The sequence below is a fragment of the Phaseolus vulgaris genome, chromosome 9, assembly GCF_051622355.1.
Source record: "Phaseolus vulgaris cultivar YP4 chromosome 9, ASM5162235v1, whole genome shotgun sequence".
NCBI classification, from domain to species: Eukaryota; Viridiplantae; Streptophyta; class Magnoliopsida; order Fabales; family Fabaceae; genus Phaseolus; species Phaseolus vulgaris.
The window spans coordinates 4,651,549-4,669,424 of record NC_143506.1 but is presented as its reverse complement, the minus strand read 5'-3'; the positions used below and the strand labels follow the sequence as shown (position 1 = coordinate 4,669,424).

Here is a 17,876-nt window from a genome sequence, read left to right as displayed (position 1 = left end):
AAGTCGAAAGATTATTTTATGCGCATATTTAAATCATCTTACTTACCAAATACTTATACAAATATATTATAACATGAAAATATATTTTATCTTACAATTTTTACATAAATAGTATGTAATTATACTTATTTTATATGTTGTAAAGTGACGAATGTAGTTTTCTCGGACCAATTCATTTTGTCACAAACTTCATAATGCCATACTCATTTGTGTAAGACAACTTATTCACTTCATGAAATATTTTCCTCTAAAATTGGAATTCCATTTTTATATTCAACTTACAAACCAATGTAATAATTGCAATTACATGACATAAGTATTAACTTAAAAAAAAAACTTAAAGTAATTTTTAAATTTTATATTCGAATTGTTGGTAGCCATAATTTATATTCTGTATTTTACAATTTATAATACAAATATGATTTCGGAATGTACAATCCATATCTATATCTGTATATTTTGTAACACTATAAAAAAAACTAAATCTGTATTATAGATGACACAATTTAAAATCATAATTTATATGTTGAACTATACAATATGAAATAACATTTTTAATTTTATATTGACCAGTCCAAAACTAAAAAAAATATATTTAACATTTTCAGATAGATTATGTAATTTGAGATAATTCCAAATTAAATAATCCACAACTTAAATTAAAAATCATAAACCAAATTAAACTGCAACAAAAATCATAATCCAATATAACCCAAGCTATAGCAACCATTACCAAGCACATCAGAACCTTCACATGTACAAATACTCCAACTAGCAAACACCAACACAGTATCCAGTGTAAGCAATTTAATTTCAGAAGGATAAATTTAGAACTTTCAAAATTATAGGAGTGCAAAATTAAAATTATGAGAATACATAAAGAAATAGACTTATATTAACTGAAAAGAAGAATAACATAAGCCCAGGTATGTGTGAGAAATTCGAAGTGTTTTTCTTGTAAATAGAGATTCGACAACTGAGCCCAGATGCACAAAGCAAAAACGCCAGACCAAGAGGCGGTGGGACACGACTTTTATAAGGTGCAAAAAGAAGGCTGATTCTGCCAGCACCATATCATTTATGATTTGTACTTAACACACTCCCGTGAAATGTCCATTTTATCCTTAATAATTTTAAATTTTGACCTTTTGGATATTCATATCCGTAAGTCAAATTACAAAGTTTTGGATATACAAATCCAGAACTAATATGTCACTTCTGAATTTTATCATCCGGAAACTTATTTGGACATCATAAATGACCTTCTGGATGTCAAGATCGGTAAGCAAACATAAATGAGTTATGGATCTTAATCCTCAACACCATTTTGTATATGAAAATTCGGAACTCATTACTCACTTTCGGATATGACCATCTAGAAGCTTAAATGAAATATGAAAATGACCTTCCAGATTCTGAAATCCAGAATGTATAAAAATGACTTCCGGATATTGAAATCTGTAAGCAAATGTGTGAAAATGGCAGAATGGGATTTTAAAATTTTCGTTGGGTGCGAGTCAAAATTGATTGGATGCAGGAAGCAATTTCCCAAAAAGAAATACCCGAAAATGGTTAAAAAGGGACAAGCCCAGTATTAGTAAGAGATTCATAATAACAGGACTCTTTCTTCCTACACCTCCATACCTTCTTGTACCACCCCCATACTAAATATGAAAATACCATTTTATTCTTTTTTTTTCACCCCCTTGAATTTGAAATAATAAGCCTATGGATTATGTAATCCAGATCAATTTCATATTTAGAAAAGACTTCCGGATTATGTAATCCAGAAGCTAATAACACATATGAAAAAAAGACTTTCGGATTACATAATCCGAAAGCTAATCTTATGTATAGAAAAGATTTCCAGATTATGTAATCCGGAAGTTAATCACAAAAGACTTCCAGATAACATAATCCGGAAGTTAATTTTGAATCTAGAAAAAGACTTTCGAATTATGTAATCCGGAATATTGAAAAGCGTATTTTTGGAATAAGAAAAATTTATGGGGGTGGCACAAGAAGGTATGGAGGTGCAGGAAGAAGCAGCCCAATAACAGTTTCAAGCAAATAAAAAATGGGCCAAACCCAGTATCAGTCCAGCGGCCACAACATTACTTCAGCAAAAATGTGAACAAAAATGATAGAATAAAATAACATGAAAAAGGATTATGCTAATTTTCTATTTAAAAGAAATTTCCACTCTTTTTTTTTGGGGGGACAGAGAGCTCTTAATAATTTCCTATCTCTTGCATAATTGTTCTGTTTCATTCCTTTTACATGAAAATTAGGGGCCACAGTGATTACATTGACCACAACTTTTGGATCTCAGACCACTGTTGCATCTTCAACATTTAACTCTCTTTTACTTGATACACTTCGTTCTTATAAACTGATTACAACACTTTTGCTGCACGTTGCTTCTTCTTTTGAACACTAAGGATAAAACTGTACGGTAGGCACCGGACGAACACACGTGGCCGACCGACTGAATGCATAATAAATGTGAGGGCATTTATGTGACAAGCTAAGGTGGTTAAGATACACCTTCGAAGAATAAGGAATACGCGTTTAAAGAAGATATGTTCCCCGGGTATTCCGGAGCACGACTAGCAAGACCTATTCATAACCACCCTGAGCCCAAGGGATAGAAAGCCCATTAGGCAATCTTATAAATACTGTGTTCAAGCCAGAAAAAGGTACGCTTTCATTCACTTACTAAATCACACTTAGAATCTCATACTTACTTGAGCGTCGGAGTGCCTTCGCAGGTACCCTTCCCGCCCGACAGAAGGAGACACCAAGAAGGAACGACCGACCGAAGGAGAAGAAAATCGACATGTCAGCAATTATACAACATAAACAAGTTATTGTGTTCACATCACAGAGTTATCATAAACGTTGAAGATGTCCAATCATTAGCTGTGGCGTAATTATTTCTTGTATAGATCAAATGGAGATCACCAGTTTCGTCCTTCATGTGAGGGTCGATTTGCAAATCTTAGTTTCCCAATTTTATCATTCTTGTATTTGACTGTACAAATTATTAACTGGAATAGATCATGAACACGTTCTTTTAGCTGATCTCGGCTAATATATAGTATTTATCAGCTCACTTTTTTTTTATCTTAAAGTAAAATGTTATTTTCACAACTGTACATGTTATTTTATACTTTATAATTATGTTCAAAATTATTACATTTGAGATTTACATTTCAACAAATTTTGTTGACTTATAATCTAATGCAGAATTATCAATACACTACACGAAAATCATGAAATAAAAATCATTTGTAAAAATCAAAATAATTAGTTGCAATAGTAACTAAATTAGAGATCATTTTAGAAACTAAAAAAAAATTTGATTTCTAAATTAGTTTCTATTATTTTTAATTATTTTTAAATAGTTTCTAAATTGGTATCTAATTAGCAATCAAAGTTTTTGCTACCAAATTTAGAAACTAAATAATTGGTAGTTAAAACCTTAGTTGCTATTTAGATATCAATTTAAAAACTATTTAACAATAATAGAAAATAATATAAACTAATTTAGAAACCAATTTTTTTTTAGTTTCTAAAATGGTCTCTATTTTAATTTATATTGTAACTAATTATTTTGGTATCTAAAAATTGGTTTTTATTTCATGATTTTCTTGTAGTGATATATCAAACACTTTTTCTAAAATAGGGTATACTTCTCACTTGTTAATAAATTTGATTTAATATTTATTTATAAAAAATGTTCTTATAATATCTACTATCTTTGTTATGAGATAATTTTGATTTATTTTATATTTTTAATCCTCTATTTCAAAGTATTGAAAGCAAATATTTCAACTATAGTCTTTTTAATATTTCAACATCATTTTCATACTTGACAATAATAAATATTATTCATATTTTGTCTAACCTAGGTAGTCCTTATGCTAAAACGATTGAAGATAATGTTGGTGATTTGTTGTTGAATTATTGAAGAGTGTATTTTATGGGTAGGACAACTTATTGTAAATCATATCAGGCTTATGTTTGATGGTTTGATCTCTAGTGCAGAATATGAAAACAACGACCCTTTATTTAGTGCGGCTTTGCGCTTAAACGCATTTGTAAAAAACGCGGTGGCATTTTTGAAATTAAATTGTTTTACAAATGCGGTTCTAGGGTAAGACCGCATTTGTAAATCATTAATGCCCGCATTTGTAAATCAATTCAGAATGATTTACAAATGCGGTCATACCCTAGAACCGCATTTGTAAAACAATTTAATTTCAAAAATGTCACCGCGTTTTTTACAAATGCGTTTAAGCGCAAAGCCGCACTAAATAAAGGGTCGTTGTTTTCATATTCTGCACTAGTGGTGATCTAAGAATATTAACTTACTTTATATATATATATATATATTTAGTTTATAAAATAGTTTCTAATTTAATCACTATTAGTAATTAATTATTTTTAATTTTTAAAATTGATTTTTATTTCATAATTTTCTTATTGTCTTTATGGTATATCTTCTATATATATTAATATTTTAAGTTTTGCCATCCTCAAATTTTCCCTTCAGGGATGTAATTTTATGTCATTGCAGCAATCAAAACTCCGTAAATAGAAATGGCAAATTGCATTTGCCAACCACTCTCACTCTACAACGCAAAGCTTCTAGCAGTAATATGAAAATAGAAAACCTGTTTTGTTAACACAAATCCTATTAAAATAAACTGCTCAATTTCAATAGGAAAACGTATTTATTATTACTTTTAATTGCATAAATCAACCCTATAGGTTTCATGTTAACATTTTCTATTATTCTTAGTTATCTACTATCCTTAATCTCTTCATAGTTATCTCATTAATGAAGTTGTATATAGTGTGTTCATAAGCATTAATGAAGTTGTATATAGTGTGTTCATAAGCATGTAATGTGAAAATATTAAATAAAATTGTTCTCACCGGTTGACTTGTTCGTCGGTTGATTCGAACGGCAGTCTCTGGTTCTCCTATCTTCGCCTGAGAATCGAACTTCGTTGTTTGAAGAAACTCTCACCTGCAAAGATAAAGGGTGCCTTAACAGCCGTTTGCACTCCGACGTTCAAGTCAGGACTGGGGTAAAGAAACAATGAGTGCATAAAGTAGTTTCCGAGAATTGATCGGTACAAAACCAATATTACAAACATTTTTAGCTTAATTTATCCTTACAAATAAAAGTTATATACGCCAGAAACCTATTAACCAGCAGTATTTAAAGAGTTAATCCGTTAAAATTAAGTATTAGAGGTATCGTGTGTTGCTTAACTTAAAGACATGTTTGCTTTACAGAAATGGTAGTGCATTTTTGCAAAGGATGGTGACACACCAAACAGTCTATCCAGGAAAAAATGGTTTATCACATTATATTTTTTGAAGTTAAAAAAGAGAGTCTAAAGTCCAAAACTAACTTAGGTCGTAGGAACATATATCTGTGATTAGTAAAGTGATGACATGCCTGCCACATCTGAAGTCTCTCGTTTCTACAGTTATGTTCATCTTTTCTTTTGCTTTTCTTCCCCCACCTCACATAACCATTTTTTTAAGACACCCTACCCCACACATATTCGTTAACATTCATACAAATTTTAAATTCAGTTTTTATGTGCTGTTCTCTTCTCATAAAATTCAAATTTCATCATACTCTTTCACATAAAAAAAGAGAGTCTATATTTAGAATAAATACACGATATCAGCAAAACTTCACTTCTAATTAACAAAAAATAACACAAAAAACAACTAAATGTTGGCCCCTAAATTTTTTTTTTATTATTACTAGCGGAAATAAAAGTACCATATGCATATCCACATTTTTTAAAAATTTTAAGATAAGTCATTAATTAGTGAATGATAAATTTCAGAGAATCTTTAATATTAATCAAATTCTCAATTCTATAAATATTTAATTTCCAGTTTAATTGGTGTATGAATCCATCATATTTATTTAAAATACTATAAGAAATCCTCTAATTGATTAAAATATAAAATGAACAAACGTAAATAAAATCGAGAATAAACCCAAAAAATATGTAAGAAAAGAGAGATCAAAATTGAGAATCAATAATAGAGAAAACGATTTGTAAATATTAGTCCAACAATTTTAATATATTATATAAAAACATTTAACTAAAAATATAAATCAAATGAGTGTATATGGATTACTTTTATTGCAGCTACATTGAAACCAATAGACCTTATTCCAGAAACGAGTTAAGAATTGGAACAAACACAGTTCAGAAGAAGTGAAAGAGTCATGAGCATCGTAATTAAAGATTTGTGGAGAGATTGTTGTGAGTGAACAAGTGAAGTAACTAAAGAAGCGAGAGTTGATGATAGAGAAAGAAAGAAGATGATGATGAGTCATAATTAAACGTGCAGTTTGAGGGTTTGGTGCTTGCTTTTTCCTTCACGTGGGTTGATGCTAAGCTATTCATAACTCCCATTTGCTCTCTCTTTCTATGATTGCATCGTGCTAAAAAACAAACAGATATCGAATCTATAATAATTGAGCGTGCTTAAATTTGAAAGTCCTATACTCTACACTTGAATTTGCATGAATTATTATTAGTGGCAGCAAACGTAATAATAATATTATTAATATATATTAGTAAAAATATACAGATTGAAAAGCAATAGGGTGAACTTGGATCGGAAGCCGGGACGACTGGGTGAACCATTGTGGCAACCCTTTGCCATCTCCTCAGCAGAATTGCACTGCAACAACAAGATTGTTGTTGTTGTTGTTATGTGAATGTGAATGTGTTGGGTTTGGTTTGGTTTGGTTCAGTGGAGTAGTGGTTGAGATTGGAGGCAGAAGTCGAGGTTGTTTCTCAGAGGGAGGTGGCATTCGTCGGAGCGGTTGGAGCGTGAAATGAAGCGGAGGAGCTGTTCGAAGAGTGTTTCGTCGCAGGGAATGGCGAGAGGACCGTGGTTGGAGAACCCGTACTCTTCCTCCGCCTCAACCAGTAGCTTCTTGAACACAGGGTGGTTCAGGTATGTGGCGCGCACCACGAATCTCCTCGAGTTGCTGCCCACGCACACCGCCACGTGTCCCGCCGGAACATCGGAGGGTATTCCTCGGTGGGCCGACAAGCGGGCCTTGCTGCGCCACCGCCGCAGCATTTGGCGGAGCCTGACAATGTGCCTGATTCTGCTGCATTTTGCGAGACCCCCTTCTGACATTGAGATTGCCATTTTCCCCTTCCACTCTCTTTGGTTTTGGTTTGTGAAAGGAAAATTGGGAGTGGAAGTGGGGGATTGGAATAGAGGGTGGTGCTCTTCTTTTATAATGGCATGCCTCACACTGTGCCCTTCCTCTTCCTCATAATTACCAACCAACTGTCTCTCTTTTCTAGGCTTAATTATTTAAGATGGATATATATAATAATTTGTAAGGTACGAAGCTCAGAAATTCTTCTTAAATGGCGTGCCAGTGTCGATACGAACACGGATACTCGTATGACATCTGTAGGACACGTATCTGTGAAGTGTCTAATTCAAAAAGTATTTGTTAGATTTTTGACAATCTTACACAATTTAAAAAAAAAAGAAAAATACATTAATTTTCTCAAAATTCAAATTTTATTGTATAAATTATTATTATGATTATAAAAATAAAAAAAAATCATTTTGAACCAATCATGAAAAATATCTTTCTGTTCTAAAAAATAATCTGTAACATACTTGTGCATATAAATATTTATTATCAATTTATATAATTCATAATTATATAATATATAGATATGTGTCCCCGTGTCTTACATTTTAGAGATTTTACGTATCTCCGTATCCGTGTCCGTATCGTATCAGTGTCCGTGTCCGTGTCTGTGCTACATAGTTTGTAAGATTAATTAAGTTTTAATAAATATTCAATTTGATAGGTTAATTAAAGAGTAGAAGCACCAAAATATTGATAACATTATTCTGATTACAACAAGATATTTAAACAAAAATAAAATTTGAACATTTAATATAATAATTTTTTAGTAATAATTCAATTAAAAATACTAATTTAAAACTTAATTAAGTATTATAAGGTTTTCTTAAATTGTAAGTTTCAATAATGTTTTGGTTATGTCTTAGAGATGGTAAATGTAAAGAAACAGTAGTGAACAGAAAAATGTGTTATGGATTCCTAAAATTGGTTGATGTAGTGGAAGGCAGAATGATGAGTGGGGTGTTTGTATTGAGTAATGCACAATTTCAGGAACTTATAGCCTATAGCTAGACGTGTCACAAAAATCTTTGCGCTCCTTTTTGTTATCAAATCGCCCAATTTTTTCTCAAAACATGTTAAAAATGGTGTACGCTCAAATTGTAAAACTTATTTTTGTACTTGTGATGGTTATAAATCGCCATAAAAACTCATAAAAATTGATTTTACTAAACCAAAGAAAACCGAATTAAACTGTTTTTGTAATTTAAAAAAAGACATTATTATGTTTATCTTAAAAGTAAAGTAACTCGTTTATTAAAAAAAAAGGGTTTGAGCAGCCGAAGTGCCAGTTCCATTTTGATCTTTACACCTTGAAAAGAATATTTAAAAAATTGGAAAGAGGGAAAGAGAAGGGAGTAGCTTAGGGTTAGGGTGAGGCACTAATAAAAAATGGTTTGTAGTTAAGCTGTATTGGAAAAAGTATTAGTGTGAATAAAAGAACAAAATAATCTTAAATAGAAACCATTTTCCAATCTCCAAATCTGACTACACCCATGTGCCAAGATGCCCCATTCTACCTTTCTTTATAATTCCCAAAACAAACAGCCAAAACCATCTTACCCAATCCCATTTTAGAATCATCTTTTCTTAATTCATCATCCACATCCTCCATTAACATTCAAATTCACCAATCTCCTTCTTTTGTTCTTGTTCTCCTATTAAATATCAAGAGCAGTACAGAACTATGGTGCCTGCAGGAGAATAGAGTTAAGTGCCAAATTTTGCAGATTATGATTTATGGGTCCACTTCGCATGTTTTAGTTTGTAGGGTGCATCCCCCCTGATTAAGTCACCCTTAGAATAATTTCACCATGCAACCCCACTTCCTATGATTTATAACAAACACACATATCATACCGGATCTCCAAATTAAAGTTAAGAAAATTAACTAGGAATAATTTTAATAATGTCGTTTAGTTTGTTGCTCCGGAGTTATGTTCTATATATCCCCCTACTTTGTTGTTTACCTTCTGGGCTTTCATGAATTTTATTTAATTGGTTGGTGATCAGACAAAAAACTGTTGGAAGATATGAAGAATATATGCTGGATTTCTGGAAGCCCATCTCTTCGTTTTCACATACTTTAATTACTCATTTTGTTTTTAGTAGTTGGAGAAATGCGTCTTTTTAATCTTTATATTTAAAAAACAATTCATTTTAATCTTATATATAGATATTGTTCCTGTACCACGACCGAAGACATGAATTAATAATATAATGTAATAAATACGTCTCAATGACACTTTGAAATGCACTTTCGTAATATTTGGAAGTCACTACACACGACCTGATGATTACTACATATGTCTTAGCAAACTAGTTATCTGGCCCACACAAATGGAGGCTCAGGTCAACCTATAAATAAGACTTCTGAAGGGGAAAAATGTACATTTTCGATATCCTAAGAGAACAGACTATATTGCTGATAAAAAAAAAAAAGAACAGACTAATCACTAGCAGTGACTTGAGCATCAGAGTGCAATCGCAGATACCCCACCGACCGGCAAAGCACACACGTAGGAGAGAAAGAACTTTGAAAGATTCGAAAACTATCAGTACAACAGCGAATTGTGTATCAAATGGATCAACATTACTCAAGCCTTGTAATCCACACCGTTACCGTTCCTATCACAATATTACTTACTTACTTCATACTATTATTTTTATTTCTCTAATACATAGTAGAATATACTACTAAGTTGTATTAATAAAAATAGATGATAAGCGTAAATTTGTAAAATCAAAATTTGAATCTACCTTAAGTTATAAATAAAGCAAATAAATCTATAAATTTAATTAATACATTTGTTAAAGATCTCAAATAAAATTAGAAATCTCGTACTTTATAAGGAGAGCAAACATATTTTTTTTTATAAGATTAAATTAAATTTAAAATTCATTTTTAATAATATTATATATAAGTTCAACAATAGAAAGAAAAAAAAAACATTAACACCCACAAAATCCAAGTACAACAACAAAGAAAAAAAAAAGGTTTTTGAGGTGGTTGGTTTTGTTGATTTTTCCATGTCTGGGCTGTTTGGATAAAATATGGGGAAAATTGAATCATATTCTAGGTTGGTTTCACCAATTGAATTAAATGATATGGTTTCATTAGTCAATTCCGACATCTTTGTTAGGAACCTCAATGGGATAGAAGTCTCAGATTCATTATAATTATTCCGTCTTTCAACTAAAAGCTTACAATTATTTTGTTGTTGATAATTTCTATAGCTTAAATATTTTTTAAAAATTACATTAAGAATTTAATATTAAAAGGATATTATTATTTTCTCTTTAATATGAAATAATAGTAAAAATTATAATTACATATAGAACAAAATAAAATATTAAGTATATTTTAGTAATTTAAAAGAAAATGAATAGAAGATAAATACTTTATACTATTTTCGTTTTGATATGTAATAAATTTCCTGTCTCATATTTCTATATAGTTTATTTAAATATTTTTTAAATATAATCAAAGCCATCAAAATTTATGTTTAAAGTAGTTGAAATTATCACTAAAAAAAATCATCAAATATAAACTAATTTTAGAAAAAAAAAATTAGTTGCTATACTCTAAATTAGAGATCAGTTTAGATACTAAAAAAATTTGGTTTCTAAATTTGTTTCTATTATTGTTAGATGATTTCTAAATTGGTATCTAATTAACAACCTAGGTTTTTCTACCAAATTTAGAATCTAAATAATTGGTAGTTAAAAGCTTGATAGCTAATTAAATACCAATTTAGAAACTATTTAACAATAATATAAACTAATTAGAAAAAAAAATAGTTTATGAAATGATCTTTAATTTAGTCACTATAACAACTAACAACTAATTATTTATTGTTTCTAAATTATTTTCTATTATATATATATATATTTTATATATATATATATTTCACTTTAAAATTGGCACGTTTGTAAAAAAAATATTTTTTTATCCAATTTGTGAAACTTTTTTACTTCTTTCGTTCAAAAATCAGCATTCTCCTCACCCTTCTTGCGCAATCGGGGATATTGTAGTTACTATTTATGACATATAAACTAATTTATAACTATTTTTTTAAAAATAAAAACTAATGTTTGAAGCTAAAAATAATTTCAAACTAAACTGATTTTGAAAAAGTAATTGTAGTTCTTATAAAAGTTGAAAGCTTGCAACTAAAAATTTCCCAACCCGTTGGTATTTTTTGTTGACATAATAATAAGCGTTTTCTGTAATGAATCATGAGATTTTTCACACAAAAATTATCTAAAAGCTACATTTTTTCTCGAAAAGAGAAAAATTCTTGCCACATATTGTAACCTAGTACAAATTTTTGTTCACTTCAATATATAAAATGAAAAATTAAATAACAAACATGCAAATTTTAACCCCCTTCTTTAAAAAGGAAAGGTTAAGATCATAATTCAGGACATATCACATGTTTTAGAAATTAAAAATATGAAGGTTGCATAAGACTTATCAAACAAAGACTGCTACCAATAAGAAGGCACAAAACGTTTTTATTTTTAGCAATAACGTTTAATTTTATCAATTAAGTCAACCATCTCTATATGTATGGTCACAGTGAGATCTATATATTAAATAATCCATCATTTCTCTAATATTCCATCCATTTCAAAAAGTAACATTGAAATTTGTTTTTCAAGAAAATAATAAATAAATAGTTCAACGAGTGAAATAATTATTAAATTATCTTTATTGATTATTAAAAAATGATGTTGAAGGCATTAAAAAATGGTCATGTTTACTGTTTATTTGGAACTGAATTGAAAGAAACATTTAATGACTCATTAAAAAGTTAAAACATCACTTAATATAAAAATAATTGTCAATTAATACGTTATTTATTTTAAAATAGATTATAAGATCACAAGAGACAGGTCGAGCAAAGCAATTGTAAGTTTAAATTTTCACTTGTTTTTTTAGGTCGAGATAAATATAAATACATTTAACCTATTTTTGGACCTATTTATTGTCTTTGATTATAATTTCCTCTCCTCCTTTGGTTTCAATGTTACCCCCATTGAACATAATATAATAATAATAATAATAATAATAATAATAATAATAATGGAAGTAGTAGTATCAGTAACAATGGATTTCAAAGAAGAAATTGGTTTTAGTCAATAACTCGATTAAAATATTTATTGGAAGGTATAAACTTAAAAAATAAAGTGTACGAGGACATATTTATAGAGGAGAAAATAAACTAATCATTTAAAAAATATATATTTTATGAAATGGTGTTTTTTATTATTAGCAAATAAAACATGTTTTCAAACTGATGAATTGAATGAGTATTAAATATAATTAATAAAACGAGTTGCGTATTCCTAGTAAATAGTCCTATTAAATATCAAATTAGTGATTGATGTTTTTTATTTGCTATTTATTTGATGAGTTAATTCGTGAATCATTTTCTAATATATTTTTATTATTTTAATCTTTGTATGATATTTTTTTATAATCTTTATTATTTTAAGTATGGTTAGTCATTTGAGACTCTTACAATGAAGTCATGAGCTAGACCATGCAGTCATCCGTATTGGGTGCCGAAGCATGCTCTATTCAATATAAGAATGAATAGAAGTTAAAGAAAATATATTACAAATTAGCAAAATAGTAAGGCACAATAAAAAATAAAATTATATATATATATATATATATATATGTATAATATTTATTGCAGGCTAGATCTGTTTGATGATAATTGACTGCATTTATAGCTTGTGAAGTAGGTGTGATGTCGTAATAACTGAACGTGCTCAATTGTGAGACACAGAAATATCTTTTGAAAAAAAAAGAGAGAAGAAAACTTAACATAAAATACCAACACATGGCTATCAATTAATTTGGAAATAATATTAAATAACTAATAATTATTTTTTCTCCTATTGTCACCGATAATTGGATGAGGCTAAATTATATAATTAATAATATAAAATTATCGTGGATGTGGTAATTTCTAATGATGAAATGTAAGTATTCCAAAACTAATTAGTGAAAAACATATTTTTTACAATATATAAAATAGTATTATGTCGGAGATCCAATATCTACTGAAGATAGATGAGGACAATTCATTCTATGCAAACTTATTTCAAAAGTCGGTTTTATGAAGTTAAGTTAATGTTGGGTTATGGGCCTGGGTCAATCCTTTATTAAGTGTGAAGGAGGTCGATCTAAATGTAGCGGGCGTAGTCCAACCTGGCAATCAAGTACAATTTGAAGTCAGCAATAGTCTTATATGGCTGGGGGACATATTGGGTTATGGGTCTGGACCGACCCATCATCAGTAAGGCAGGAATCCGATCTACATGAATAATACAATGAAAATAGCGTAGAATAGAGGATCTGGATTAATTAGCATTAACCAACATTAATTGGACAGTAAAGAGAAAATCATAATAACAGACACAGGATTAAGACTGACTCTATATATACTAGGTAAAACTTCATAGATAAAAAGATCTCAATTTAGGAATTTAGGTTAAGAACACACTTATTCTTTAATAACTTGAATAACTTGAATATTCTGAATTTAGTTCGTAACAGTTAAGTTTAAAGTCAGATGCTAATTAATTAAGGTATTTTAATTTTACATAGCCAATAATTGATATGTAAGTGTAACTTACATTACATGTGGCAACCCTGCGGTGCATGCAAACGAGCTTTTCTAGAACGTCCACGATTAAAATGGAGCCAAAATATGGATTAATCACCTTAATTACTACGTTATTTATTAATTAAATTGTATCTGCGCATTTAAGAATTAGAAAACTTAAGGAAAAGGTTGGCATTATTGTGAGATGCGTAAAATCTTTTGTCAGAGACCAGAATTGGATCCTTACATTGCATGCACATGATAATAGAACAATATAGATAAAACAAATACACATACACATTCTTCATTTTTAATCATATAAATGCTACCACTCGCAATTTTTCACTATTACTTTATGTACTGGTAGGCACCGGACGAACGTACGTGGCCGACCGGCCTTATACACAATAAATGGAAACGAACGCACGTGGCCGACCGGCCGTATACACAATAAATGGAAACGAACGCACGTTCCGACCGGCCGTATACACAATAAATGTAAGGGCATTTATATGACAAGCTAAGGTGGTTAAGATACACCTCCGAAGAATAAGGAATATGCGTTTAGAGAAGATATGTTCCCCGGGTATTCCGGAGCACGACTGACAAGACATATCCATAACCACCCTGAGCCCAAGGGATAGAAAGCCCATTAGGCAATCCTATAAATACTGTGCTCAAGCCAGAGAAAGGTACGTTTTCATTCACTTACGAAACTGCGCTTAGAATCTCATACTTACTTGAGTGTCGGAGTGCCTTCGCAGGTACCCTCCCCCGCCCGACCGAAGTGGATAGCACGAAGGGACGACCGACCAAAGGAGACAGCAAGAAAGGACAATCGACCAGAGGAGAAGAAGATCAACACGTCAGCAATTACACCACGTCAACCGACCGTGCCTGGGCCCCATCTCTCCACTCAGGTACAATTGGCGCCCACCGTGGGGCCGAGGCAAATCTTCAATTTTTGAAGCTATAATGGTTGCGACAAGAAACAACAACGACGCTATGGCAGAACAGATGACTATGATTCAAATCCTCCAAGCTCAGATGGAGGAACTGCGACAAAAGGGGATGGAAGACCATCGTCAACATGAAGAAGATAGACGCCTCCAAGAAGAAGATAGACGCCTCCAAGAAGAAGATAGACACCGCCAAGAAGAAGAAATCGCCTTATTAAGAGAGCAGAATGCACGACTCCAACAATAGGTCGATAATCCCGAACGAGAAGGCCAATCCCATATGGCCGACCGAACCGCCTCTCGCATACCTACACCTGCCAATACCAATCCTGCTTCCAGAGCTGAAACAGTCGAAAGAAAGTCAAGTAAAAGGGGTCATCCTTTTACAGACGAAATTATCACCACTCCACTTCCTGACAAATGGAGAGGCCTCGTCATTACACTCTATGACGGCTCGACCGACCCGGACGAACACTTAAATGTCTACAAGACGCAAATGACTTTGTATACCACAGATAACAATGTGTGGTGTAAAGTATTTCCCACGTCGCTCCAGGGAGAACCTCTTACCTGGTTCACAGAGCTGCCTCCAAACTCCATTAACGATTTTGACATCCTAGCCGCAAAATTCTCCACTCAATATGCCACTAGCCGATCGCATCACATGTCCTCCATGTCTCTCCTAGCGGTACAACAAGAAAAAGGTGAATCTCTTAGAACCTTTCTAGATAGGTTCAACAAAGCATGCATGAACATCCGAGGGCTCAAACAAGAGGTTGCATTGCACCATTTGGTCTCGGCCATCCGACCGAGCCGTTTCACTGAAAGTCTCATCAAGAAACCACCTCAAGACATGGAGGACCTTCGAACTCGAGCAACCAAATTCATGCAAATCGAAGAACACATTGATTACCATCAACGGTTCAAAGTTGTCGGATTCGGAGCCCTTAAAGACCAAACTCAAAGTAAAGAAAGAGAAGTCGAAACCGAACGAACCGTCCGAACCACTCTGAGGTCCGACCGGAATAGGGGAGGCCGAATCCCCAGGTTTAACAGTTACACCCCTTTAACTGTGCCGAGGGGACGAGCCCTAGATGAAGCACTACAAACGGACCTAATCCCAACATTGAAGCAGTATCAAACACCACCGAATGCAGATACTGCTAAGCGTTGTCAATACCATCAGAATTTCGGTCACACGACCGAAGGATGTCAAGCTTTGAAGGATAAAATTGAAGAACTCATCCAAGCTGGCCATTTACGGCAGTTCGTCAAGAGGACAAGGAGTTCAAGATCCCCACCACGGAATACTGACCGTCCTTCCCGTGGTGTCGACTGGTCGTACCGTAACGATTACAAACGCCACACTGACCGTAGCCAGACTTCGCGAAAACGCAGCGAAAGCCCCGTTCGGCGTACACGCGCCCGTAGCACAAGTCCCGACCGAAACGCCCGACCTCGCCAACGAGTCCGCGAAGTCATCAACATGATTGCTGGACCCGTTAACTTGGGCGAACCGAACCACGAAACAAATTATATAGCTGGAGGATTTGCCGGTGGCGGGTGCTCAAATTCCGCCCGAAAGAAACATCTCCGTGACATCCAGTCCACTCATGCTACCACGAGGAGGCGTCCACATATACCTCCGATTACTTTCACTGACGAAGACTTTACAGCCATAGATCCAGCCCAGGACGACCCCATGGTCATCACTGTAGAAATTGACAAGTTCGCAATTGCCAAGACTTTGGTAGATCAGGGTAGCTCGGTCGACATACTGTATTGGGACATTTTCAAGAAAATGCGCATCCCAGAAGCACATATTCAGCCCTATAACGAACAAATTGCAGGGTTCTCAGGTGAACGGGTCGATACTAAGGGGTACATAGACTTGTACACAACCTTTGGTGAGGAAGACGGCCTCCATAAAACAATAAACGTACGATACCTCCTGGTTAACGCACAAACTTCCTACAACATCCTGCTCGGTCGTCCGTCCATTAACAGATTAAAAGCCATTGTGTCCACTCCACACTTAGCCATGAAATTCCCCTCGGCTAACAACGACATTGCAACCATCCATGTCGATCAAAAAACCGCTAGGGAATGCTATGCAGCAAGTTTGAAAAGTGAGCCAACTCGACGACTCTATACAACCAATACGGACGACCGAGTCCCGCAAAAACGAGGACGTTCCCCCACACGGCGTTCCGGACGACACATGTCCCGTCGTCAAATGATAGCCCTTGTTGACCTCGACCCTCGCATGGACGATCCCCGTATGGAAGCAGGAGAAGACTTGCATCCATTCCCGCTTCGCGATGATCGCCACACTACGCACATCGGTACTTCGCTGAAACCGGACGACCGAATAGCCATCGGGACGACACTTGTTAAAAATTCCGATCTTTTCGCCTGGACGGCCGCTGATATGCCTGGCGTAGACCCATAGGTTATCACTCACCGATTATCACTGTATAGAGAAGCTAAGCCAATAGCTCAAAAGAAAAGACATATAGGCGAGGAACGACGTCAAGCCGCACGTGAGGAAGCCGACAAATTGTTACAGGCTGGATTCATTCGGAAGGCCCATTACACCACATGGCTAGCCAACGTGGTTATGGTGAAGAAAGCGAACGGAAAATGGCGTATGTGTGTTGACTACACAGACCTCAATAAAGCTTGCCCAAAAGACTCGTATCCTCTGCCTACCATTGATCGTCTCGTCGACGGTGCAGCCGAGCATCACATCCTCAGCTTCCTTGATGCCTACTCTGGCTATAATCAAATCCAAATGCACCCGGCCGACCGGAAGAAGACGGCCTTCATGACTGATTCCGGCAATTTCTACTATGAAGTGATGCCCTTCGGACTCAAAAATGCCGGAGCCACTTATCAAAGACTAATGGACCACGTATTCCACGACATGATTGGTAGGAATGTTGAAGTCTATGTCGATGACATCGTCGTCAAGTCCGACTCATGCAAACAACATATTGCCGACCTAAAAGAAGTTTTTCAGGCCCTCCGCCAACACCAGATGCGACTCAATCCGGACAAGTG

General features: G+C 33.6%; 1 protein-coding gene across 1 annotated transcript; it reads right to left on the bottom strand.

The window, feature by feature from the left end:
- Positions 1-6,561: 6,561 nt before the first annotated feature.
- Positions 6,562-7,351, bottom strand: LOC137821035 (SAUR-like auxin-responsive protein family). Its single transcript, XM_068625446.2, has one exon. It carries the CDS (start codon positions 7,210-7,212, stop codon positions 6,802-6,804), a length of 411 nt encoding a protein of 136 aa, XP_068481547.1. The 5' UTR covers positions 7,213-7,351; the 3' UTR covers positions 6,562-6,801.
- Positions 7,352-17,876: the final 10,525 nt, after the last annotated feature.